The following is a 25,236-nucleotide window of genomic DNA, read 5'->3' on the forward strand; positions in this document are numbered from 1 at the left end:
TACTGATATGTCTTACCCAAGTCGAGTGTCCAACTTTTATTAAGCTTTGTTTCTGCTAGGTTTCAGGTAAACTTCTCACATTTCGAAAGAAACCAAAGAAATAATTTAATGTTGGAAAAACATAATTTATATATTGCGAAATTATTCTTGAAATACGCTTTGTGAAATAATGTATAAAAAACATTTAATAACTTACGTACGTTTACTATGAAAAACTCTTTGTCAAAAAGATTATAAAAATATATAAAGGTCCTGAACCTCTAAAAAACAGGAATAAAATTATGTAAATAGCAACACAAATCTTCGCCATCACTTCCTTGAAATAATTTGAATATGTCAACCTATATTTTTAATCTGTGTAAAGTATTCTGTATTAGTATATATGTGTATTTTTCTCCCCACGGTAGTGGCAGCGGCAGTAGCCATGCAGACATACTTTGGATATTTAAAATAAAAGTGTAAATATAACAATTATGGAGCAGACAAAAGTTAATACACCTAAACTTTTTGTGTGCACTGTTATAGAAAACAAAGATGAAATTGAAGAGGTATTGATAAAAATATACACTTCCTCAACAAAGAGTAATTTAGTCGGCCATGTAAACCACAATTTTCTCATAGTTGTTACGGCGGCGCTGTATTCATGGCGCGAAACTTTGAATAAGTTACGAAAAATTTGATAATGTAATTAACTTTGTTGTTTCTTTTGCAGAGGTATGAAAGAGCATACATCTTCTTTCAATCTCTTGTAGCCGACTGCAGTGAGAAAGAAGCCCATGATGCTCTTAATAATGCTGTTTGTAAGAATCATGAAGATGTATCACTTGGGATGCTAATGTCTATCCTAACTGAACCTCATAATGCAACTAAATGTTACAGAGACCTAACACTAATAACTAGAGATGGATTAACATGTGTGCTTAATAACTTATCTAACCTAATTTTAGAAAGATATTTAAAGTTTCAAGACACTACTCGAAACCAATTATTATGGCTTATAAAAGAAATGATGAGGAATGCAGTTACAGGAGTAGACAATGTATGCTGGAACCTTATGCGATATGCATCTGGAGGAGATATAACACCAAAAAATATATATTTAGTTGAATCTCTATTGGATATGTATATTGAAAATCGAATGTGGTTAGAAAAATATCCTGTTCTTATTTGCATGGTTGTATATACATATTTAAGATTAATTGAAGATCACAATATACCACATCTAATGTCTTTGCGTCAAAAAGAAGTTAATTTTGTTATAGCACTTATAAGAGAGCATTTTACAGATGTTTTGACTTTAGGGAGAGATTTGGTTCGTTTACTTCAAAATGTTGCACGCATTCCTGAATTCAACCAATTATGGCAAGACATTCTTATAAATCCTAGATCGCTGTGTCCTAATTTCACAAATGTTCTTCAATTATTACATACAAGAACTTCTAGAAGATATTTGCAATCAAGGATTACACCTGATATGGAAAGAAAACTTGTATTCTTAACATCACAAGTGAGGTTTGGCCATCATAAAAAATACCAGGAATGGTTCCAAAGACAATATCTAGCAACTCCGGAATCTCAGTCACTTCGCAGTGATATGATAAGGTTTATAGTAGGTGTGATTCATCCCACAAATGAATTGCTTTGCTCGGATATCATTCCAAGATGGGCAGTTATAGGATGGCTTCTTACCACATGCACATCTAACGTAGCTGCATCTAATGCTAAACTAGCTCTATTTTATGACTGGTTATTTTATGAGCCAGATAAAGATAACATTATGAACATTGAACCAGCAATTTTAGTAATGCATCATTCCATGAGATCACATCCAGCTGTTACTGCAACATTACTTGACTTTTTATGTAGAATCATTCCTAATTTCTATCCACCATACTCTGACAAAGTCAGGCAGGGCATTTTCAACTCTCTTCAGCAAATAATTGAAAAAAGAGTTCTCCCTAATTTACAACCTTTGTTTGATTCACCAAAACTAGATAGGGAATTGCGAACAACTGTTAGAGAAACCTTTAAAGAATTTTGCAACAACACCAATGGTGAGGGAGTTTCTGGAATTCGTGATGAAGGAAATGAAGACTTACCTAAAGTGGGGTCAGATGAACCTGCATTTTCAGATGATGAAGAAGAAACACAACCTATTTTAACTGAAGATACAGATGACGATGATATACCTCTATCAGAAGTGCGAGCTCGAGAACGGCCTGAACTTGCTGCAGCATTACCTTTAATTTTACGCCCATTTGCTGAAACACTCTTAGACGAACGTTCTACAACTGCAACAACATCCTTTTTAAATGCATGTGGTAGCCCTATGCCAACTCCAACAGCACTTGCGGATTTATTTGCAGCTATCTTACAAGATGCTCCTCCTCTTAAAATCAGCCCTAATCCACAACCAGTAGAACTTGAGGCTGCCTTAGATTCACCTATATTTGCCATGTTTGCTTATTTAAATGGTGAAGGAACTGAAGCAAAGAGGAAACTAGTATTGGAAATTTTTAAAGAAATTCATGCTCAAGGTTCTTTTCATAGTATAGGATTCTGTTTATTGTTTTATTTAAAAGTATTCTATGAACGTGAGCGGCGAACAGAACGTGATGCTGGTAGAAGAAGAAATGTAAAATTTAAAGTTGATATATATAAAAATTATTGTAGTCATTTAGAGCTGAAGCTTGCTGACAATTTGGCAAATGACTTCGAGAAATGTCAAGAAAATGATGCCAATCTTTTAGTATGGTTGATTCCTGATATCTATAGAGAGTTTAAGGATCAAGCACAGAACCATATAAAGTTGCTAAATGTAATTGTTTCAACATTAGATGCAGTTCAATTACAACGCCTGGTATGCCTAACCTTACAGGGAAACTTAATGATGTTTAAGTCTGATGATATTACTACAATGCTTTCTACTAGTCTTGGATGGGAAACTTTCGAACAATATTGCTTATGGCAACTCCTAACTGCTCATGACATATCAGTTGAAGATGTCTTACCAATCATTCCTAAGTTATCTTATAAGGCTCATGCTGAAGCAGTTACCTCAGTTTTGTTAATGTTAAAGCAAGAACGTCCAACAGCAGATGTTCTTAGACAGTTATTTTGTAGGACAGTGGATGATGACGACACTTTTGTTGTATCCACTGTTATGTACTGGTGTCAAGACTATGAAGATAAAGTAGGTGACCTGCTTTCAGTGTTATTAAGTACTCGTTATCCCGGTACAAGTCCAAATAAAAGAAAACGTCCTGGAAAACACAACATACCTCCAAATGCACCACCTTCTGCTGAATTGGTAGGCATCTATAATCCCTATTTATTTTATTATCTATGTAGTAGTTGATAATTTCTAACTCCTGTTACAGGTTTTAGGTCATTTAGAACAGATAAGGGTTTGTTGTGTTGATCAAGATGACATGTCAATTTTTAACATGGAATGTATGCAAAAAGCTCTACAACAATCACAGTCAAATAGTAGTGACAGCTTACGGGTAAGTGTTGGCTTAGTTTTCCACAATAGGACTATGTTTATGTTATGAAGTAACATAATATGTCTTTAAACTAATTTCAGAGACAATACAGTGAACTGTTTTCTTTAGCTTGGGAAGATGAACTGCCAATATCTAGAAGAGCGAGAAAATTGATTTCAAATTCATTACCACTCAACCAAAATCTACATTCTTCTAATGAAGACAGTGAGGTACTTATTTAATAATTATAATAAATTTATAGACTAATTGTATATAAGTTTCTATTGGTAAGAAAGTGGCATGATACCATTTTTCCATTGTTATTACAAAATTTTAGATTGTGTAATTTTTTTCATTTTCAATTTATAACTCGTCAATAGTGACAAATTACTAATATCCACCACTTTTTACCAATAACATTTTGAGGAATTTTATTTTTAACAACTTTAATGTTTCTGCAAACTAAAAACGTAAATAATAATAGTGAAAATTTGTTGTTGTAGGAAGAAGAGATTGTTAAACCTAAACAAGCAAAAAGACGGAAAAAAGCTATTTCAGATAGTGAATGACGAGAGTTTTTCAGAAAGTTTGGGAAATTTAAACACAAGCGTGCAACATTCAAATAAAATTAATTTTAATATTTATAATATAATATGTAAACATTTATTGGTTACCCTATGTTAAAAGTAACCAACCATTCAGGTTACATATCTCAGGTATGGAATGAAGATTCAATTTAATAAAAATTTTGTATATTCCTTAGAATAATACTACAGAGAAATATCTTGGAGTTGTAATTAATATAGTATCAATTTTTCTAGAACATCTTAAGCTAAGTATCATGCCATATATATCTTTATATGCCATGTCTATAGAAAGAAATCACTTAGCATGCTTTAGTTCAAAAAAATCACTGATATTTTGGTACTGAGTATATGTTAATTAAATATTAACAATTGCCTTCATTAGAATACTATGCACATAATAACACTATTTTTAATATGAATTAATTTTCATTTCTCAATGTGTATATATAACCAATTTTTACAGGACAAATTATTCTAAGGATTATTACAAGTTGACTCCATTTTGTAAAAAGTTTGTACTATTTTTAAATTTGAGTTTTCAAAAGATAATAAATGTTTATTTTTGTTAATGAAATAATTGCACAAATGAAAGTGTTTGGATACAAGGAAAATTAGGTGCATTTCTGTGAGAAATGCCAAGTCTGCATTGGAGGTGAACATCCATGTCAGTCAATCATCAAATGCATTGTAAATTTATACACCATTACTAGTTAATATAATAATGTTTTATTGTTGTATAGATTTTTAGTCTTCATATTGTGTTGAACTTTATTTAAGTGTAAGGCATGAGACCAATAATATTAAAAAAATACGTTGTACAGATACATTTTTTGAAATACCTTTTACACTAAGATCAATAAAGTATTTCCCCTTAAGGGACTTTTCATTTATCCATTTGAATTATTGCTTTTTTATAATTTCTAACAAAGTTAATAAAACTGTTGTTTAGGGTCTTATTGGTATTTGAATTTATGTACATATTTATTTACGTCTATTTTTATAGTACAATTTTTAAAAAGTAGCTTAAATTATTTTGTTTTACCATGATACAAGTCAATTGATTGTTTGTATAAAATAGTCCAAAAGTGTACTTTGCGTATCTTTGATTTGTTTTTATATTTTACAGAATTACAATGAACACATGTAAGTGTATAAATATTAGTTTTGTCTAAAAACCATCAATATGCAAATTAAGTTTTACAAATATATATTATATACATATTTTAATTAAGCATGGCAACACATTACCATAATCAACATATGAACAACAAAATAGACCTGGGTTGTGATGTGGTTTATACAATGTAATTAATAAGTATTAGTTTATCAGTAATATTATTAGTATGGATAAATCTGACAATGAGTTTAAATAAATAACATCAATTGTAATTTTGCTCAATTGGTTTTTTATCCATTTTAGTTTGTTTACACAGGGTTAAGTCAATATATATTTTTACATGAAATCTGTTATCTCTAAGAAACATGTAGTTTGAGAAGAAATTATCAAATTTTCTTAACACCGTCATATTATTGAGATGTTTTATGCAATATTTTATATCTACACATGTAGTCATCTACTAAAATAATTATGTAATAGTTTATAGTCTGTAATATAGTCAAATGAAAACCTCAAAGTAATAATACAAAGTATTAAAGACCTACAATTTCATAACAACAAACATTTGCATAAAACAGGTGTTGAAATAATCATTTTCTTAGTTTTTTTTAATTTTTAGATTTGTGAACAGACTATGTACAGGCAGTGATTGTTACTCTTACCTTTTTATTTATTATTAATACAACCAAATACACACTTTCACTAAGGCACAAAGCTAGAGAAAATATTCATCTAGATTATAAATTTATTATTTTAACAATGTATTCCAAGAGCAAATGCTAAAGTTCAGTCTTGGTTATCATCAGATTGAATTCATAGCAGAAAGTTTCAACTATATCCGTAGAAGTATATTTTAAGTAATTGCATGTGACATGCATGCAAGTCTCATATGACAAATGTGGTAATACAATTGTTAGATTTGAAACATTAGTAACAATAGAAACATTTACTTAATTCATTAAAAGCTATGAAATTGAGACAAGTAGAATAAAAATATCTTGTCCATTGGAATGAGATATTGGAAATTTCTCAAAATACTACACCCAACTCCTTTTTTACTTAGTAGATACAATGCTTAGAAAAGCTTGAAAAAAAACTAACAAGAGACATGTGGTAAATTTGAGAATATGTTCAAACTTGTCATATATATATATATATATATATATATATGTTCAACTATATTTTGCTGAAAAACTGTCCAAGAAAAGTAATGAAATCTGTATGAATTTATAAAACAAAAAAAATCAGTCTATGACAGCTTTAAATATTAGATCTAGATTATAACCGTACTATTCAATCATTTGTGTTTCTTTATTCGAAAAGCTTTTAGCAGCATATTCCTTAGCTTCGACAGAAACAGCCCTTGTTTTATTAACATAGCGACATGCAGGTTTTTTTGAAAACCTGTCAGTTATTCTCTTTCACTTGCATCTCATTTTTTCTGTTTTTGAAAGTGCTTGTCTTTAAACGTAATTTATTAATATGGGAGCCATAGTAATAACGATTTAAAATAATAATAATGATGTAGGTAAATTTGAAGATGTAAAAAGTTATCAACAATTTAAATTAAACATGTCTACATACTGAATACTTGAATACAATACTGAGTACCGAAATACTTTTCGCTGTTTTTGCTGTATGAGGGTAAAAAAGCGATTATTTTGTTTTGTTGATACCCCATAAACACAGGTATATCTAAGTCATAAATACATTTATAGGGTATACGGTTTTCCATTAATTATTTTTTGTTGCTGTCTAGATTAAAATAAAATTAGAAATAAAAAAATCTACTTTCGTGTTCTAACATAAAATTTCCATTAAATAGACTATTTATTTTCGTAAGTGAATCGAATTATTTTAAAACGCTTAAAAAAAGAATTGGGTGTAATAAGCGCATCACAACTGCAATTATACAATCCAATAGAATACTATAGTCATAACACAAGACAATCAAAACTGTTGAATAGATGTATGTAGGTTTTTTGTGTACCATTGGTAAAAACAAGTAATATATGCCCATAATTCCATTATCATCTAATTAATTCAGTTATTTCACTAAAGCCTTCCTTGTTTATACCTTTGCCGAGCTTGCGCTTTACTATATTTTGATCTTTTTTCTGTTTGCACATTCTCTTTACTTGGACTATCACTTCCAACTGAAAATAAAAATAAAAAAATGTTTATGAATACTTAGTAAACGATTTCAGAAACTGTATTAATAACGTCTAGAGCAGAGGTACACTTCCAAAATAAGGCTGGTTGTGGTGAAGTCCATGCCAGCTATTAAATAGGGAATATCAAGTTTTACCAAGTATTGCTGGTATAAATTTTAAAATTTTATCGTGAAGATATTTTAAAATATTTGTTCACGGTTTTAACTTTAGTATATTTAATAATTTCATATATCATTTTAGCTTTTTTCTTTAAGGTACTTGCATTTTTTTTCTTTAATAATTACTAAAAACAACAGGGTATAACATTAAAATTTTAGTAATTATTGACTGGGAAAAAAATGTAAATGCTAATCGTTTTATAACATGTAGACAGACGATTCAATAACCAGTTCTTTTATTTCTATAATAACAAGAGCACATCAAAGTTTACCAAAAAAAAAAGTATAATTATAAGTAAATAGTAAACTACATAACTCGCTGTGCTTGTTAGCACTTGCGAGCCGAGATGAGCTACGGTTGATCGCACACGATCTTTAAAGTGGAGATTTTAAAGTACACGTACTTAAGGTAACAGACGGGCGAATAAAGTTGCGACGCCACAAGAACGAGTAGTTCGAAACGTCAATCATCTCTCGTCTAACTTAAGACGAAAAGCGCGCCTTGTAATACCAACCATACGGCTTTCGGGGCTCCGCAGCGTGTCTAATCATCAGAGACAGTATTCGGATGCTATTTTTCTTAGTTGAAATATTAAATTATATTTAAATGCAATTTTCTCAGTGAAGCTTTCTGTTGTATACATACATTGGATTATCTTTCCGAATACATCACTACCTAAACACTCATACCTTCCATTGTACTTCATTTTAATCATAACGGCCGTTAGAAACTCAATAGACTCACAAGACACAGGCCTTCCCTAAAAATAGCCACAATGATTGGTCTTGTGCTACCGGCAACCTTAACTATGTCGTCGATCCACTTGTCACAGTGTCTTTCCCTCGCGCCGTCTACCGGCTTACTAAATGGCGTGCCAGCTTTTAGAACATAATCCAATGGTTACTAAGTTTCTATAATAATATATTAGTAATGCGTTAAGTGGTATATCGAGTGACTGACTCTATGGCCATAATTACTAAAACTAATATAAATCGAATTTTGAACATAATGACTTTTGCAATGCAGCTTAATTTATACGAAATAGGTTATATGCGTAAAAGCTTTAAAAAGGCCAATATATAGCTTATTTATGAGCAAAGAGCTTCAAACCTTTTTTACATCTATTTTAGCGATTAACAAAGTGGTAACTCTGAAATAGGTAATATAAATTTATTTTTTCTACTGGAATGCAACAAACCTTGGCAGTACATCTTTTGCGAGTACAGATAATAAACAGTCATTATTTTTAATATGTAATAATCTTCATGTAGAAAATTATTTTTCTTACTATGTTAATATATCTATTATTTCTAAATCTATTGATAGTTTCAATAGGGTACACCATACAGTAATTGATAGCAAATGAGATAATACATTCACCCCTTTAGAGCTTTTACACCTATAACCAATTACCCTGTGTAATATAATGATGATAAAATGTTACCTAAATCTTCTGGAGGTTGAAGAGATTTGCCAGCACTCCATGTATTCATCAGAGTGACAGACTTGCCAATAGACCAACCTAAACCAGCTAAGGCTATAGAAAATGCTACCATGCTGAAAGGATGCTGAAAAAAAAATTACAAATCTTTAATAAACACCTCAAACATATTAGTTAAGACATTTTCTGAAGTACGTAAAGTTTTATTCAATATTTACATTTAAAATAATGTGAAATGTAACTCAGTAAGAAAAAATAAAATATTAAAAAAATTCTTTAACAGTTTCTCCATTAAAAACTATAAAAGTCTCACTTCAACAACATTCCAAAAATTCATCAATTATTTATTTGGAATAATCTATTTTGCCTTATTGAAGATAAGTTTGATTTAAAACTCAAACCAATCAATGCACAAATTAATTATGCTTTCAATAAATTATTTCCAGCAAAAGAATAGTTGATAAGAAAGTTGCTTATATTGGAGGCAAGATTTTTTAATGATTATTAAAAGTCTACTGTTCTTCATTAACGCTTTAAGATTTCATGAGACAATCCACTTCAGGATTTTTTTTAGTTATTTTAAATTAATAAGGCACTAAAATAGACTAATCTTTTCTTTGCCTTAACATTTATTATTTAAATGCCAAATTATTAATTTTATTTCCAACTTAAATATTGACCTAGCAATATTTAGTTACATTTTAGGTATAAATCCATTACAATAAAAAAGCAACTTTTTTAGCACATAGTGCAAAGTGTATGCTTACCCCTAATGTTGGACTTGTTGTGAAACAATAGTCCAATATTACCACTAATATTCCAATAATTAGTCCTAAACATGTGCAAATCCAAATTGTATTCTGATTGCCTGGAAATTCAAAAAAATAATATTTAATAAATGAATGTAGATATTCAACTTTATAGCTTTAGTCATCTTTTTCTTTTTAAATATAAAAAAAAAGTTCTAATACACTAAGAAGAAATAGTAACATAATGAAAAATACTATACTAATTGCCATTTATCTTTTGGACTGAAGTGAAAAAATTAAATAAAAAAGTGAGAAGCCTATGATTTAATATAAACAATTTTTCAATTCATATAAAATTTTACTAATAGAAAAAATTTAAAGGTGATTGTTTAAAAATAAATAAAATTTACTGCATTTCACATTTTTCTACTATAATCTTGTTGTTGAATACTTACAATTTTATAACCATAAATAAAAACTTTAATTGTATAAAACAATGGTAATTACAATTAAATACTTAAAATAAACATTGTTTGATATTCATGTTGAGGTCTATCTTTACAATCTAATACAAATATTTAGTTTCGCTTTATTATAATGAAGAGAAAGAAGTAAAATGTATGAATTAATATGAATATATAATAATATTTAATGTCTTTTCGGCCCCAATGGCTTTTGAAAGGGGCTGAAAGATCTCAAGTGTGACCATAAACTGGAAGACATGATGATGGTAGTTTCTGCAATAGATGGACCAACAACTATGTTAAGGTACAACTATGTTAAGGTTGCTGAAAGACACTGGATGTGGGCAGCACAAGACTTCTTTTCTAATGATCTTTGGGGAAAGCCTACATCATCCAATGGGCGTCTGTCACCAACAATAATGATAAAGATTTAACTTTTGATATGAGTGCAAAAAGAACACTGGGAACTATATACATACTTTACAACAAATATAAAACATTATCATTTTCCCTGTTTACATCAAGGCCCAATTTAAAAAAAGTTTAAAAATGTAATATGAGTAACAAATATGTTTACCTTTAACTTTCTGCTTCTGTTTGTCGGTTATAAGTTGAATAGACTCAATTAACTTAGGATTGTGAGGATCAAGTTGCAAAGCTCTTGTATAAGAAATGATTGCTTCATCATAGAGCTCGCTGGCAGCTTCGACCTCAGCGCGTCGAAAATAACCCTGCAATGTAGATAAATACTAATAGTACCTATTGGTTATTTTCATACAAAAATAATGAAACATTACTATACCTTTGCCCACTGAGGTTGCAATTTTACAGTTTCATTCGCATCTTGTAGGGATAAATAATGTTGATCTAACTTCAAGAACGCTAACGATCTATTGCTATACAAAACATAATTGTTAGGTTCCATTTTAATAGCATGAGTATAATGTAGAACAGCTTCTATAAATTTTCCATCTTTAACACATTCGTTGCCCTTGTTTTTTAGTTCTTCCACAGTGAGTGGTTGATTGTCTTTTTTAGAATCATCCATTATATTGTATTAGTACAAAAGTTATCTTGTATTGTAAATTTTGTCGGGGTTATTATTTACTATTAACTATTATCATCGTAGTGACAGCACAAAAATGATTTTTTTGTTAGTTAAACCAGAGACTAAAATAATTTAATTTATTCCCACCGTATCAAGCACAGATACATATAGGATAACATTACTAAATATTAAAAAAGAAAACGCATTTATAATCAATAATATAAACTACTCAAAACAAAATAGGGCCGACCGCAACTTTGTCTCTAATCATGTTTATAAATAACTCATATATTAATCATTGACAAAATGAAGCACTACCACTTCTAGCACACATGTTTATTGGTTCATAATGTTGTAAAAGTTAACTTTTTTGTTGATTTCAAGTGGGTAGACAAAAAAGTAAAGTGCTTAAATTTATCCGTTTGTGTTCTCAGTCTTGCTATAAGCGCAATACTTTGATCACACTTTGTTTAGTTGTGTTTTTTTCCTTTCGGCATTATTCCCGATTACAATGACAGGTTCTCGTCGTCATATGGATGGAACTTCGACAAGGGCAGTTCTTTTGCTTCAAGAGGGAGAATCGCAAAGATCGGTTGCATCTCGCCTTGGTGTGTCACGGCGAGCTATTCGAAACGTATGGGAGCGGTGCCAGGAGACAGGTAGTGTGGCTAGAAGGATGGATGTGGCTCGAATCCTTCCTGGACAACTGCTCCAGAAGACCGGTACATACGATTGACTGCGCGCCGGGACCGCACGACAACCGCCCGGACCTTGCAATCCCGGCTAAAGCAATCTACTGGCACACGCGTTAGTGATCAAACCATTCGGAATCGACTCCACGAGGACGGGCAACATTCAAAATTAACAAGGGCTCACCGGGCAACACGTTTGAGGTTTGCGCGTGAGCATTTGGACTGGACCATGGACAATTGGAGGACAGTACTCTTTTCAGACGAGTGTAAAGTTAAGTTTTTTAGCGATGACATTCGTGTACGTATGTGGAGAAGAGAAGGAGAACGTTTTACTGAACCATGCATGCACGGTACTGATCGTTTTGGGGGCCCGAGTGTGATGATATGTGGCGGTATAAGCTTGTTAGGCAAAACAGAGCTGGTGATCTTGAACGAAGGGACGGTCACTGCAGCCAGTTACGTCGAGCAAGTTATCCGACCTTATGTCATCCCATATTCACAAAGAGTAGGTGATGATTTTGTGTTTATGCAAGACAACGCTCATGCGCATACAGCTGGGGTCACTCAGAGGGCACTTTCTGATGCCAATATGTCGGTTTTACCTTGGCCAGCGATGAGTAGAAGTAAGATTGAGATCGGGTCTCAACCCGATTGAGCATTTATGGGATCAATTGAAAAGAAGTCTTAAAGAGAATCATAGCCACGTTAACAGCCAACAGGACCTCATAAATGCGCTAAAACTCTGTTGGGAACGAATACCCGACCAAAACATCACTCATCTGATTGAAAGTGTTCTATATAGGCTCAGACAGTGCATACGGAGCACAAGAGGTCCTACTCGATACTAAAGAAAAGCTCCTGGCAAGTTTATTAAAAACAAACAGTGACTATAAAAGTTTTTATTGACAGTCTACTGCGATAAAATTAAACAATTCAGACATTATTTTGTGTTTACATTATTCAACATCGACTAATTGTAAAAATTTAATAATCATGTATGCACATAAATTAAGGAGCAAAATGATGGTGGGCCCTATTTTGTTTTGAGTAGTATATATAGTCACTGGTAAGGTAATTCAAAATATTTTTACTGGAATTGTTCACGTTCGTATTACAGGCTACTATTGCCCTTATATTTTATATAATATCATTCTGAGGTGCTCGACAATAAATTCGGCGTGAGCTTACTAGGAGTTGGTTTTATTTTTTTGTAAGAAGATTAAATATCAAACATAAAACTATCAGCAATAGTTATTACTGTGCTATGGTCTGAACAATCATATTAGTTACTTAATTCGGTCTTGACCCACTGATTTGTTAGATGAGGAAGATCTTTTACGAGGAGTTTCAAGTTCTAATCTTTTTTCAGGGTTTGATGCAGAGTAGGTGGAAAGAAAATCAGGGCTTTTAAGTCACTGACGTTTCATTGAGAATTATTTTAAATACCATTATTTTTTCACGGTATCAATGAATATACCAATTGATCCACCCACAATACTGGTTCCGACAAATCCCATGTCATCATCAGCGATATGGTAGGGGATGCCATATCGGGAACAATAACTATATCCAGAATGTATGTGTAGGATGTCATGTTGGATGCTGTGGGATTCCGTGCCCTGATGCGAGTGATCCAAGGATTCCTTATAGATTTCATGATGTTACATGGTATCCTTGGCAATCTGGGCGATGTCTGTAGCTAGGGTTCTAAAATTTTATAAATGAGACAATATTTGTTGGGCAATCTTTCCCCTTTTGCCCTTTCGCAGCTGGAAAGTTATTTAAAATTATAAGTGTCTGCTCATCCAAAGGATCCTCCTTTTATCGCCATGCTCTTGTAGTACTTTTAGAACACAAGTAATATTAGTATCATCAATTTATTTTAAAATTATTTGCTTTTTCATAAGAAACATATTTTCATCCAAATATTTGTAATGAACCGCATTTCTGTGAATAAAATGATTAAGTTTACAAATTAATATTTATTTACTGGTAAGTCTTCTGGGATCATAATTCCCAGTAATCTTTCTAGAAAGTCTGTTGGGAAGGAAACTCAATAGTTTTAAGGCTTTTTGGTGAAACTGCTGACATAGACATAGGTTCCATCATCTTTTAAAGAAGAACCAGACTCAATGTTGCCCCGAAAATTATCGGAGTCTGCCCCACTGGGTAGACTCCTAAAGTTAGGGCAGTTAGTCAGTGGAATTGACAACAGCTTTTGTGATTTCAATGTCTGAGAGCCCTAACTCTTAATCTTTAGAGCAAGTCATACTAAAATTGTCATAGAATAAACAAATAACAGGGAATAGAGTGATTCTCAATTAAAGAAAGATAAAATTGAATCTTTTACGAAAGGGAGAATCTACTGAAGAGCAAAAATATTTGATAGCATTCTTTTTTACCATGTTCAAAACAATTTTGTTTTACTTAAAAGTATTGTGGCTCTTGTGGCCAAAAATTCTACAAAATTGATATTGTTTGACTTCATATAAACCAAAGTAAAATTAAATTGTCACTGTATAATATTACTTTATTATATAAAATTAAAATCCAATTATTGGGATGAACACAAAAAAAGTTCAGATTCTGAATCCTATAGTATTAAATTCCTAAAAGTGAGTAGCATTGAAGCGCTTGTCCCAAAAAATGCCTGTGTGAAAATTTTTGAGGTGTGGCTACTTTTAAACCAAACCAAAAATATGTTTAACCTAGTGTTTTTGGGCTAAATTTTAGAAGCTCTTTTGCAATACAAACTTTCCACCAATATTTGATTGTAGCTTGTAAATGCGAAGAACAACTATGTGGTAGGGAAGAGATTATTATGAATTGGTTTATAAATAAAAAGAGAAGCTATAAAAATACTGTACTTTATAATATAAATTTCACATATTAACATGATTAAATATCATAGAATTTTTTAAAAAGTGCACATTCAAAATTACACAAAGTAAAATTGTTTGGTATACTGCAATCATTTATATACTAGCCAAATAAAAAATAATCTTTTCCTTCAGTAAGATTCAATGATTTGAGATTCTTTTCAAATTCACCATTAGTTAGATCTAATTTTACACAAATTATTAATGGCAATTTTGCTTCACTAAAATGTACAACAGGCAATTTAACCTTCACTTTTCTTTGCTGCGGACAATATAATTCTATAGTCCGGCCTATTTTTTTTTTGTCCACATCACAAAAACCTATGACTTTATTAAGATTTTTTAAACTTAATGATCGGACAAACTTTCTACCATTTTTACCAGCATTCCAAACTGTAAATTGTTTCCAGTGCAATAAAACATTTCCTTCAAGTCTTTGTAGTTGGATTGATTGTATTACTTTTTTAGAAATTGTGAATGTAGTAGCACAGGCATGGTATGTATAATTGACTAATTCTTTATCAACTCTATGCAAAGTTCCTCCTCTATCAATATGAGCATAAAAAAAGATGAGATCTTCTGGCGTACCTTTTCCTGTTTCATCAAAACCACCAACATTTTCGAATACAGATCGATGACAAAACCATGTTGGCATTAAAATAGTAGGACCATAAGATAGGTATATTTGGTTTTTTAATTGTGTATCATTTATAGTGTTAGCCCAGTGAACAAATCTTGGTGTAGAGTTTAAAGGATTTCTTGTAATCTTACTTCCAACGAGAGTATTAACATTTAACTTGGCGAAATTCCACTGCAAAAGTATTCTGTCTTGATGCATTAAATCATCCACATCCTGAAAACATAAAAATGTGCCCGAACTTAACCTAACAGCACCATTTTTAGCTGCGCCTACGCCTTTTGTTATTTTAGCTCCCGTCACTAGGAAATTGATCCGACGTCTCTTAAAGTATTGCGCCCATAATTGAAGAATATCTTCAGTTCTATCATTGCTTCCATCGTTATACACGACTATTTCTATCTCTATTAATCTAGTTTTTAAAATAGATTGTCTTGCGATTGATTTCATACAACTATTTATCCATTTTTCACCATTATGAATAGGAATTATAACAGAAACATCTACAACCATGATTCATAAATTTTTTTGTCATTTTAAAGAGAATTACGTAATTTTTTAAAGACATTTTATAGAATATTTCTAAATCGTAAACATTACACAGGTTTTGACATTTCTTATTAAGTAATAAGCCTAAAAGTGACCAGTGTTGTTTCTAGTGCAAATTTATACATTAAAATACTTATGGTACGTGTACCGAAATAGTAAATAAAATACTAAATAAGAAATAAAAATTATTTAGTACCTAATCGATTAATAGTTAGGAAAATCTAGTGATTATTTTAAATGAGTTGATAAAATTAAGGCTTCTAAAATATAACAGTTTTTTTTATAAAATAACAGAACTCCTCATCATAGGAATTTCCTCATCAGTCAATTTTAAATTCACTATTTTCGTGTTACCGCAGCTTTTAAAACTGGTTTGCAACGTTAACTTTGACATATATGTTACGACTAAGCATCTTTTATACTAACAAAACATTTGCTGGTCAATTAACTCTTGAAGCAAACAAATTACTAACAAATAGTTTTTACTTTATCGATTTTTTAAGTTAACATTTACTAAGGACAATGTAACACAGTTATATTATATATTTCATTTATTAAAATACACAAAATTATTTTAGTGTTTACATTCAGAAATAATATACTTATTTATTTAAACATGTATATATATATAAATAAATATAAAAATCGTTTTATAATATGGTAAAGTTAAATATTTTCTTCCCTTTAATAGGTATTGTTGTACCAGATGGTTGGTACATAGACATCTACATACCTAAATCTATCCTACCTATTCTGTCATTTTTTACGTTTCAAAGCATCATTACTTAACATTCTTTTCGCAGGTGGATTATTTATGCCATGGGTATCAAAGAAGCTGTTATTTACTTAGATAATCAGTTGAATACTTATTATGCTGGACAAACTGTTAACGGGAGGATAGAATATGTTTTTGATAGTCCAAAAAAAGTTCGTGGTAAGTGTTGATATATAACTTACAATTTGATCTATGAATCATTGTATATTTATAGCGATGTTGTATGTCTAACTAAGAGTCGATTGTTAGGTATTCATGTCAAGTTTAAAGGAGAGGCACACACTGAATGGAGTGAAAGCAAAGAAGAAACAGACGATCAAGGCAAGTCTCAAACAACAGATACAACACATACAGGGAATGAAGAATATTTTCAAATTTCTTACTATTTACTTGGAAGTAATTCAGGTATTTAATTATTTTCTTATTTTAATATAAATTATTATCTTGTTTTAATACAAATTGATATATTATTTTAACATAAGTTATTACCTTATTTTAACATAATTTCAGAGTTCCAATTGGTTGCTATTAATGACTTATAGGGTATCTAAATCTAATATTACTACCACATTTAAAAGCATTAGTACAAGGAAAATAAGGAGCAAAAGTAATTCCTACAACACTCCTTTTGTTGATAAGGGAAAATCTGCTGGGTCCCCTGTTTTATAGGACCTTTCATTCTTCCCTACCATAGTAAAGCAAGACTATACAATTATTAATTTTTTACTAAATATAATTATTGCCACGTTCCTCTCCCATCCTTCTTAATATTTTCCATTCATTTCTCTTTTTTTCCTTTCACAATATCTTGCATTCCTTTTCTTACCTTAATTTCTGTTTCATACATTGCCTTCAACTTCTCTGCAGGATCCTACATTAAAATCTTTTTCAATGTTTTGTTTGTTTATTTTTCATTTTTACATTTAAATGCCTTAGTTTAATATAAATACTATTTTGTTTCAATATTATAACTTTCAACTTTTCAAAAATTGCTTTTTTCTTTTTTTCTTTATTTTTTATATAAATTATTTCAATTATACCGTTTATTTGTTAGCTCTTATTGTAGGCCCTATGACCATCCTACAGAAGTCTAGTGACCTACAGAGGTCCTACAGAGGCAAATACGGGTACAGCTGGTGATTAGATGCACCATGGTCAGTCCACATCTAGGTCACAGGTGCACAAGAGACTCCACTGAAGCTTAAACCCATGAAGGTATTCAGAGAATCCCATGTGCCTGTGAACATCTGGACCATATCCAACTTAACCTGATAAAGCATTTGGTTGTCTTAGATGGTTTCCGGGAAGAACTTGAGCATTTTCAAAGCCATTGTCCCTTTCATATATCTCATATTCCATTCACAAAGCGTGTTGCCTAAGCTGTTGCTTGGCAAATGAAATAGGGCATTCTTCATACTCTGGTCTACAATTGTTTTTATTTCTCACGGCCACATCCTTGGCCTATGTGATGATTTTGCACTATGCCAGCCAACACAGTGGGTTGTTCAATTCTTGTTATTTTTTAAATATTGGAACTATTGTCATCATATCAAAGGGAGGCAAAAATTGTCTTCTCTGCTACCAGAGAACTCGCTTTAGTTAAGATCAAACATTACTCCTATGAGTAAGTGGTGTTGCAAGTGGCAGAAGCCAATTATATATTAAGTTGTGCTATTCTATTTTATGGCTAATGGTTTACAACATTTTCCTATGGTTAACCCCAAAACACCACCTTTGTGCATGGCTTCATAAAACTTTTAGAAAATGTGAATATCTGAAGATAAATGGTAACAGAGGCTGATATGATTGGACACAACTTTCAGTTATTGTCTGTTTGAAATTTGTCTGTAGTTAATCATTTATGCAGCAATGAATTTAATTCTGTAGTGCTTTTATTTTTTGGATGCTCTCTACAGTTTTTTTTCTAACCGCCTCTGTTATTATATTGCAGGTAATGAAATAGAAATACCAGCTGGAAAACAAGTTTACAACTTTACTTGTGCTTTACCACCAGTCTTACCATCATCTTTTGAGGGTCCATATGGTTACGTAAGGTACACCATTAAAGTAACATTGGACCGCCCATGGAAATTTGATCAGGAAACAAAATTAGCTTTCACTGTTATCAATGCTCTGGACCTTAATTTAAATCCTTCTTATAAGGTAAGAAACACTGTATATATTTTTATTGAACATATAGCTTCTTTAGCTCAATTTACTGAGCCAAAAAATGCTCTGTCCATTCCCACACACACAATTGTGCACTACCGTTAATATTACGCTTTTATTAATGATTTAACTAATAACAATTCACATTATTATTTTTTAACTATAATCATTGTTTGCAATGTTCTCCGAATCAGAAGACCAATCCCATACTAGCCCTCCAAACTGCCAAATACTCCTTGTCATTGGTCATCATTTTGATAAATTTCTGGGTGTTGCCATATATTTTCTAGAAGTGCTTACAAATACAATAAGTATTTATTGTTTGTAAACTGTATCTTATCATATTGTCAAAGATTGTATAAGACATTAATAAAAAGTTAGAAATGATTACTCATAATTTTGCCCAGAGTTGTTAGTTTTTTCTTCTTCCATCAGTGAATCTCAGAAATATTTATGTTGGGAGTGATGCAGTTTTGGTCAGACCAACCTATGGGGCTACTCCCTCTTGGTTTCTCACTATCGACTTTGTTTGTGACAATAAGTTTTTAGAGATCATCCATCCAATTTTTTCTTCTTTCATCAGTAAATCTCCGAAATATTTATGATGGGAGTGGTGCAGTTTTGGTCAGACCAACCTATGGGGCTACTCCCTCTTGGTTCCTCACTATCGACTTTGTCTGTGACAATAAGTTTTTAGAGGTCATCCACATAAAGAACTCAAATATCCTTCATAGGCAATGTAAAAGCCCCAGTTTCTTAACCATCTTAAGTTCTTGAAGTATGGATTTCTCAGTCCCGAGCACTATCTATAGAATGCATATAAGTTTCCACTAGCATCACATCTCACAACAGATTATATATTAACTTACAGATCATATATATTTAATTTTTTTCTTTTGACTTCAGGAGCCAATACATATGCAGATGGAGAAAACTTTTTGCTGCTTCTGCTGTACTTCACTACCTCTGTCAGTGGATGTGAGAGCTCCTGTATCAGGTTACTGTCCAGGACAAGTCATTCCAATTCAAATTGATGTAGAAAACAAAAGTAATGTAGAACTTACTCTGGTTAAGTTATTTTTGAGAAAGGTATTGTATAATGTTTTTACTATTTGTAACTGCGTAGTTTTACTGTAATATAAAATAGAAACTTGCTTCTGTTGTTCTCTATGAAACAAATGAAGGGTATGATTCAGCCCTCTTTGGAATTGAAATTCTAAATGAGTATTGAGTTGTGGTTCTCTTGGAGCCTATGTGCTATGTTATTTCATGCAGTACCCAAGTCAGTGGATTTTCTGTGGCAAGGCTTTTAAGGAACCTTAATGTCTACAATAAATCTATAGAGTAAAATTCACAGACCAGCAAGCGCTGAGTAGGGCATCCACTAAGACTGCTAAGTCGTCACAAGATGCTGGATGAAAGTAAAGGTGTAAGTGTAAGTATGCATCATCATTTTGACTATAGGGTGTGCACCCTATAGTCAAAATGATCATGCATATCTATGCATTAGTTTATTTATTTTAGTTACATTGGATAATTTAATTTAAAATATTTTTATTGAATTATTTTAAATCAACAAAAAATATGTTTTGAAGTTAAGCTTGTATCCCACATTTTAAAACTAAACCATGTAATTAACTTTTAGATTGTCACATATAGAGCAACATCACCTTCTACAGCAATTAAGAAAACAAAGGATGTTATTCTGACTATTCAACAAGGACCAGTGCAACCTGGAGGAACAAACCATTGGAACTTAACCTTAGAGATACCACCAATGCCACCATCAAACCTTGTTAATTGCAACATTATAGATTTGGATTATGATTTAAAGGTATTTAATTTTTTTATTGTTACGACACAAAAAATTTACTATAATTTCCATAGTTGAATACTTATTTTAATGTTATTATGATGATACTGAAACCGCTGTACCGCGGCGTGGTGGGGCCCGAGAAGAAGAGTCTGAGCGCCGTTGTCGGTATCGTTAATGGCGGACTCAGGGAACTGGATGGGCAATATTCCTCCCGTCTCGCCCGGGCATACTTAAGGCGCGGTACAGCAGTTTTGGTAGCATTATAACACCCAATACCGGCAAGATTACCTTCTGACGCCAAAAATACCCTATTATCCATCACAACTCAGTCCTATTATTTATTTTAAGACTTGTGGATGACTCTGTCCTTAATCATCATTTGTACTATCCATTTGCCATAAAAATGTAGTTAAACGCCATTATTAGCCTGCCCTATTCACACCCTGTAACAAATAAAATCGTATGTTAAAGGTATATATTAAATTAAAAATACTGATAGTGCGTTATTAATGCAAACATGCTGTAGTTTATGCGGGGGATCTTTTTGTAACATTTTATCACAAAAAAACATATGTGAAACAGAGAATTTATGATTTCAGGCTGAATGTGAAGTTCCATTTATGCATTTTAATATGAAGGATAAAAAGTATATCACAATTGGAACTGTTCCTTTGATTGGTCTCAGCGGACAGAATGTGCCAACGGCACCTTTATCTCACGATGTATTGGACAATCAGCCAGCAGTGTTGCCCGTGAGTCCAGGACAACCTGTTCAACCTAACGTAAGCATTTTTTTCTATTCTAGAATAAGAAAAGAGTCCTATTAATTCCTTATAGAAAATCAGTTTGAGTTATTAGCAGTAAGTTTCCAAAGAACTACTCCATAGTGCTGGGAATGCTTAGATTTAACCTGCCTTAAGACATGGGGAGTTGTAATATTAGGTATTTTGCGGGAATGGAATGCCGCCGAATTCTAACGTAGCAGAAAAAGCCCTCCAAGGAGTGAGAATGTTCAAAAGAAAATCTTGGCTTAAGCTGTTAATGCTGTTATACATATATCTATAATACACCTTCGTTAATAAGTTGCATAACAGTAAACAAAAGAGAAGGGTTTGAATTTCCAATAAGTGTTTATCATTTATTTAACATTATGTTACTTATTTTTATTTTATCACAATCTTTAATAAATATGTTTAAAAATTTTTCTTTTAGTTTTTTTTTCCAATTGTTTTCTATTAATTTTACATGTATGGAATGTGTCTGTGCTGTTTTGTATTTAATTTTTTGGGACTGCAGGTTCCATCAGCGCCTGGTGGTGACGCAGCGCCGGGTGGTTGGGTGGTTCCAGGCACAGCCCCTGGACAACCGCCCTATCAGTCGCTATATCCTACTTTAAGTAAGTTATAAATAGAGGTTCTAGTCTCTCAAATGGAATTTAACTTAATAAAACGCACAAATAACACGAAATATAGTTTGATGCGTGTACATCCAGGTATGGGGCCGTCTTTCTTAATGACCAATGATCTGCAACATTCTTTAAACAAAAGCATCATAAACCGTTTTATAATTAAAAAAAAATATTACAAATACGTGACAATGATATCTTTTTATTGTCTTTTAATAAAGTCCCTAAATGTATGTAACAGCACTAACATGAATGAAGCACATAAATGTAAATGAATAACTGTAATAACAAAAACAGACAAATTTAAGGAAAAAAATAACTACACTAAATGTATATGTATCATTGTAATTTTTGTTGGGAAAAATTATGTTACTGTTATATAATCTAATTGTTGTGATGATAAAATTTTGTGAGTTGATAAATAGAACCTAATTGTTGTAATAGAATTACACAAAGTAGATAAGGAGGCCAAATGTAATTTTTAAAACTTTATTTGAAGCATCAGAGCTGCTAGACCGATTGATGATTATGATTTATAGCCAGCTTAAAAGACTATTGCATGTATGCGTGCTCTAAAGGCGGTGATAATTTGACAATCCTGAAACAATCCATAACATTGGCATTAAAGAATTTTGTCATATAGTCCGTTATTGATAACTTGCCACAGTTTTTAAAAGATTATTAAACCCAATCCATTTTAACTAAGCTTCATATATTTTTGATGTTATTATATCAATGTATAAACTCAATACAATATTAAAAGAGAAAATATTGATTTCCAAGATAAAATCCATTTTTTACCACATAAAGCCATAAAGCTTAATTAACGTGATGGGCCTCGATATAGGAGCACAATCGTGAGTTCTTGAAAAAACTGCATCTTTAAGTGGTAGTGTGTGTATGTTTGTTGAACTAACACTTCACGGGTCTTTTTTATACACTTTGAAGGTTCTCTCATAGAACATCATAATTAAAAAACTTTTGATTACTTTGCTACATTATATATATAAAAATAATACTGCAACAATTAAATTTTTTATCTATCTTTTTAAATATTAATATTAAAAATTAATTTTTTGCATAAAGTTACACTAACAAAAATGAAAAAGTAATGAATGACTAATTCATTCAATTATATTGATAGCATTGTTTATATCCACTTAAATTATCACATGATTTGCTATTGTGAATTGTGAGAGGAACTTTATTGATTCTTGTTTGTTAACTAAGTATGTTATTGAAGTAACAATTATTTTACAGCTCAACCAGTGTATAAGGAGTCACCATACGCTGCTCGTACCATACAAGACCGCGGTGACAGTAACCACGTGACCATCACAGGTGTATCCAACTTCGCACCGTATTACCCTACATATGCAGCGGTCCAACCCCCTCCATTACCCCAATAATATGTACCCATAAGAAGAGAATGCTTACGTAAAATTTGTCATTGTATCCAATAATACCTTAGTTATTGCCATGGAATGTGTAATCGGATACATATTCTAAAGTTTTATTAGCTAAGAAACTATAAATGTGGCTTCAATAACGTAACACAAACGAAAGTAACCTAAATACCCAGCGGATTGTCAAGGTGAAGTGGCAGTGGACAGGTCATAGCGCACAGAAGTGGTCGCTAGGACCTTAAGGTAAATATCACAGCCTGGCAAGCGTAGTGAAACAAGTCCACAATGTGAGCAGATGATCTTGTTAAGGTTATCAGAAAAAGGAAGAAGTTGCTTTCAATCAGACACCCATTGATAATTAATTAGAGGCAAATATCCAGCAGTGAAAGTGTTGCAGCTGAAAAGATGATGAAATTAACTAAAGACACTGCTTCCAAAGTCTACCTAATGTAAACCAAGTATAGTTATCCCTTGTCCATTTACATTCTGGGATTTCTTCATTACAAAAGCGCTTTCTAAAAGACTATGTAAATATGTATCTGAATATTTAATTTCTAGCTATTATTCTTCATGAAATTATAACAGAATTCTTTATTGGAATGTTATTATTTGATAATTTTTTTAAGTATTATATTTGATTTTAAATCTTTCTAAAAAAGCTTAGCTTGGGCAAAAAATATGTGTATTAAGAATATAAACTTCTAATTTTAAATAGATTGGGAGATATAGAAACTATAGGCTTAGCTTAAGTATATACTAATGACTTGTTAGCTTGAAGGGATGTTGAAAGTATTATAAATGGATCTATTATCTAAAAAACTCTCTTGGACATAATAAAAATTGTATGGTCTTCCTTCATTAATACATTTTAAAGTTACTAGCTTAAGTTTAAGTTAGTATTTTACTGTTTTATTTACATTTTATTTATAAAGGTGCTAAAAATTAAAGAACTATTATGTAAGCAGGCGATATGTTGGAAAAGTAATTGCACAACATATTTTTAATTTTTTGTTTTTATACTGCAGCAGATTTGTTTTTAAATTATTACAGTGATTTTTAAATGTAATTTAAAAAATCGTTTGTCTTATTAATACACAGATTATAATGTTGACAATTGAAAATTATAATGTGTAAAATGTTATATATATTTAAATAAAAAAACTGGTATTTTGTATAGTACGTCAAATAATAAGTCTTTGATATTTTATGTGAACGCAAACATCTGTTTTCCTAATATTTAGAATTAGGAACTTGACATTTTTATTTGTCATTTATATTTTAAAGCAACAGTGGATTAATAGCTATGATATTTATTTATTTTATGTTGCACGTTTGCCAAAATTGTTTAATAATATAAACATGTATTCACGTGTATAATCCAGGCCTGATAAAGAACTATTTAATCTCAATAATTAAGGAATCTCCTATATTACTGTGGGAGTCATATATACACTGATGTGATGTCTGAATGAATAATAGGTGTAAGATTTTGTGGCCGAGCGTAGCTGACGGGCGAACTTAGTGTGCCGAATTAGTGCAGCGGGCACATGCACGCACCGGTGACGCGGGCGCAGACCTTTTGTTACTTTTGTTTGTTGGATCACGTCGGGGTCACCAGTAAAGTAGTTGGCGTCTTATTAAAAGACGTTTGTAACACTTTATCAATTTATTTAACACACGAACA

At 31.6% G+C, this 25,236-nt stretch overlaps 4 protein-coding genes across 4 annotated transcripts; 2 read left to right on the top strand and 2 right to left on the bottom strand.

Moving 5' to 3' along the window:
* The first annotated feature begins 348 nt into the window (after positions 1 to 348).
* On the top strand, positions 349 to 5,501 carry IntS3 (integrator complex subunit 3). The gene is made up of 5 exons (XM_068766315.1): positions 349 to 548; positions 713 to 3,310; positions 3,381 to 3,506; positions 3,587 to 3,715; positions 3,989 to 5,501. The coding sequence occupies exons 1-5, from the start codon at positions 474 to 476 to the stop codon at positions 4,052 to 4,054; spliced, it is 2,994 nt and encodes a 997-aa protein (XP_068622416.1). The 5' UTR covers positions 349 to 473; the 3' UTR covers positions 4,055 to 5,501.
* LOC137923163 (uncharacterized) lies at positions 4,126 to 11,351 on the bottom strand. Its single transcript, XM_068766316.1, has 5 exons — positions 10,979 to 11,351; positions 10,754 to 10,907; positions 9,731 to 9,831; positions 8,967 to 9,090; positions 4,126 to 7,345 (listed from the first exon to the last, which is right to left on the bottom strand). Exons 1-5 carry the CDS (start codon positions 11,222 to 11,224, stop codon positions 7,245 to 7,247), a joined length of 726 nt encoding a protein of 241 aa, XP_068622417.1. The 5' UTR covers positions 11,225 to 11,351; the 3' UTR covers positions 4,126 to 7,244.
* A 3,454-nt stretch (positions 11,352 to 14,805) lies between these two features.
* Positions 14,806 to 16,038, bottom strand: LOC137923368 (queuosine-tRNA galactosyltransferase-like). The gene has a single exon (XM_068766595.1). The coding sequence runs from the start codon at positions 15,943 to 15,945 to the stop codon at positions 14,899 to 14,901; it is 1,047 nt and encodes a 348-aa protein (XP_068622696.1). The 5' UTR covers positions 15,946 to 16,038; the 3' UTR covers positions 14,806 to 14,898.
* A 696-nt stretch (positions 16,039 to 16,734) lies between these two features.
* Positions 16,735 to 24,973, top strand: LOC137923225 (arrestin domain-containing protein 17). The gene is made up of 8 exons (XM_068766414.1): positions 16,735 to 16,915; positions 17,006 to 17,161; positions 18,708 to 18,919; positions 19,832 to 20,014; positions 20,571 to 20,759; positions 21,341 to 21,523; positions 22,038 to 22,137; positions 23,407 to 24,973. The coding sequence occupies exons 1-8, from the start codon at positions 16,801 to 16,803 to the stop codon at positions 23,553 to 23,555; spliced, it is 1,287 nt and encodes a 428-aa protein (XP_068622515.1). The 5' UTR covers positions 16,735 to 16,800; the 3' UTR covers positions 23,556 to 24,973.
* The last annotated feature ends 263 nt before the right edge of the window (positions 24,974 to 25,236 follow it).

This window comes from Battus philenor, unplaced genomic scaffold (assembly GCF_028537555.1).
Source record: "Battus philenor isolate CCGP_79_NKW_IND1 unplaced genomic scaffold, ilBatPhil1.0.hap1 SCAF_21, whole genome shotgun sequence".
NCBI lineage: Eukaryota > Metazoa > Arthropoda > Insecta > Lepidoptera > Papilionidae > Battus > Battus philenor.

Excerpts from the sequence above, each read along its gene's own strand:
- LOC137923225 (XM_068766414.1), top strand. The coding sequence starts at position 16,801 with ATGGGTATCAAAGAAGCTGTTATTTACTTAGATAATCAGTTGAATACT. Across the intron at positions 17,162-18,707 it reads TTTACTTGGAAGTAATTCAG|GTAATGAAATAGAAATACCA; the intron begins GTATTTAATTAT and ends ATTATATTGCAG. Across the intron at positions 20,015-20,570 it reads TTAAGTTATTTTTGAGAAAG|ATTGTCACATATAGAGCAAC; the intron begins GTATTGTATAAT and ends ATTAACTTTTAG.
- LOC137923368 (XM_068766595.1), bottom strand. The coding sequence starts at position 15,945 with ATGGTTGTAGATGTTTCTGTTATAATTCCTATTCATAATGGTGAAAAA.
- LOC137923163 (XM_068766316.1), bottom strand. The coding sequence starts at position 11,224 with ATGGATGATTCTAAAAAAGACAATCAACCACTCACTGTGGAAGAACTA. Across the intron at positions 10,908-10,978 it reads TGCAACCTCAGTGGGCAAAG|GGTTATTTTCGACGCGCTGA; the intron begins GTATAGTAATGT and ends TCTACATTGCAG. Across the intron at positions 9,832-10,753 it reads ACAGAAGCAGAAAGTTAAAG|GCAATCAGAATACAATTTGG; the intron begins GTAAACATATTT and ends TTGAATTTCCAG.
- IntS3 (XM_068766315.1), top strand. The coding sequence starts at position 474 with ATGGAGCAGACAAAAGTTAATACACCTAAACTTTTTGTGTGCACTGTT. Across the intron at positions 549-712 it reads ACAAAGATGAAATTGAAGAG|AGGTATGAAAGAGCATACAT; the intron begins GTATTGATAAAA and ends TTTCTTTTGCAG. Across the intron at positions 3,311-3,380 it reads CACCACCTTCTGCTGAATTG|GTTTTAGGTCATTTAGAACA; the intron begins GTAGGCATCTAT and ends CTCCTGTTACAG.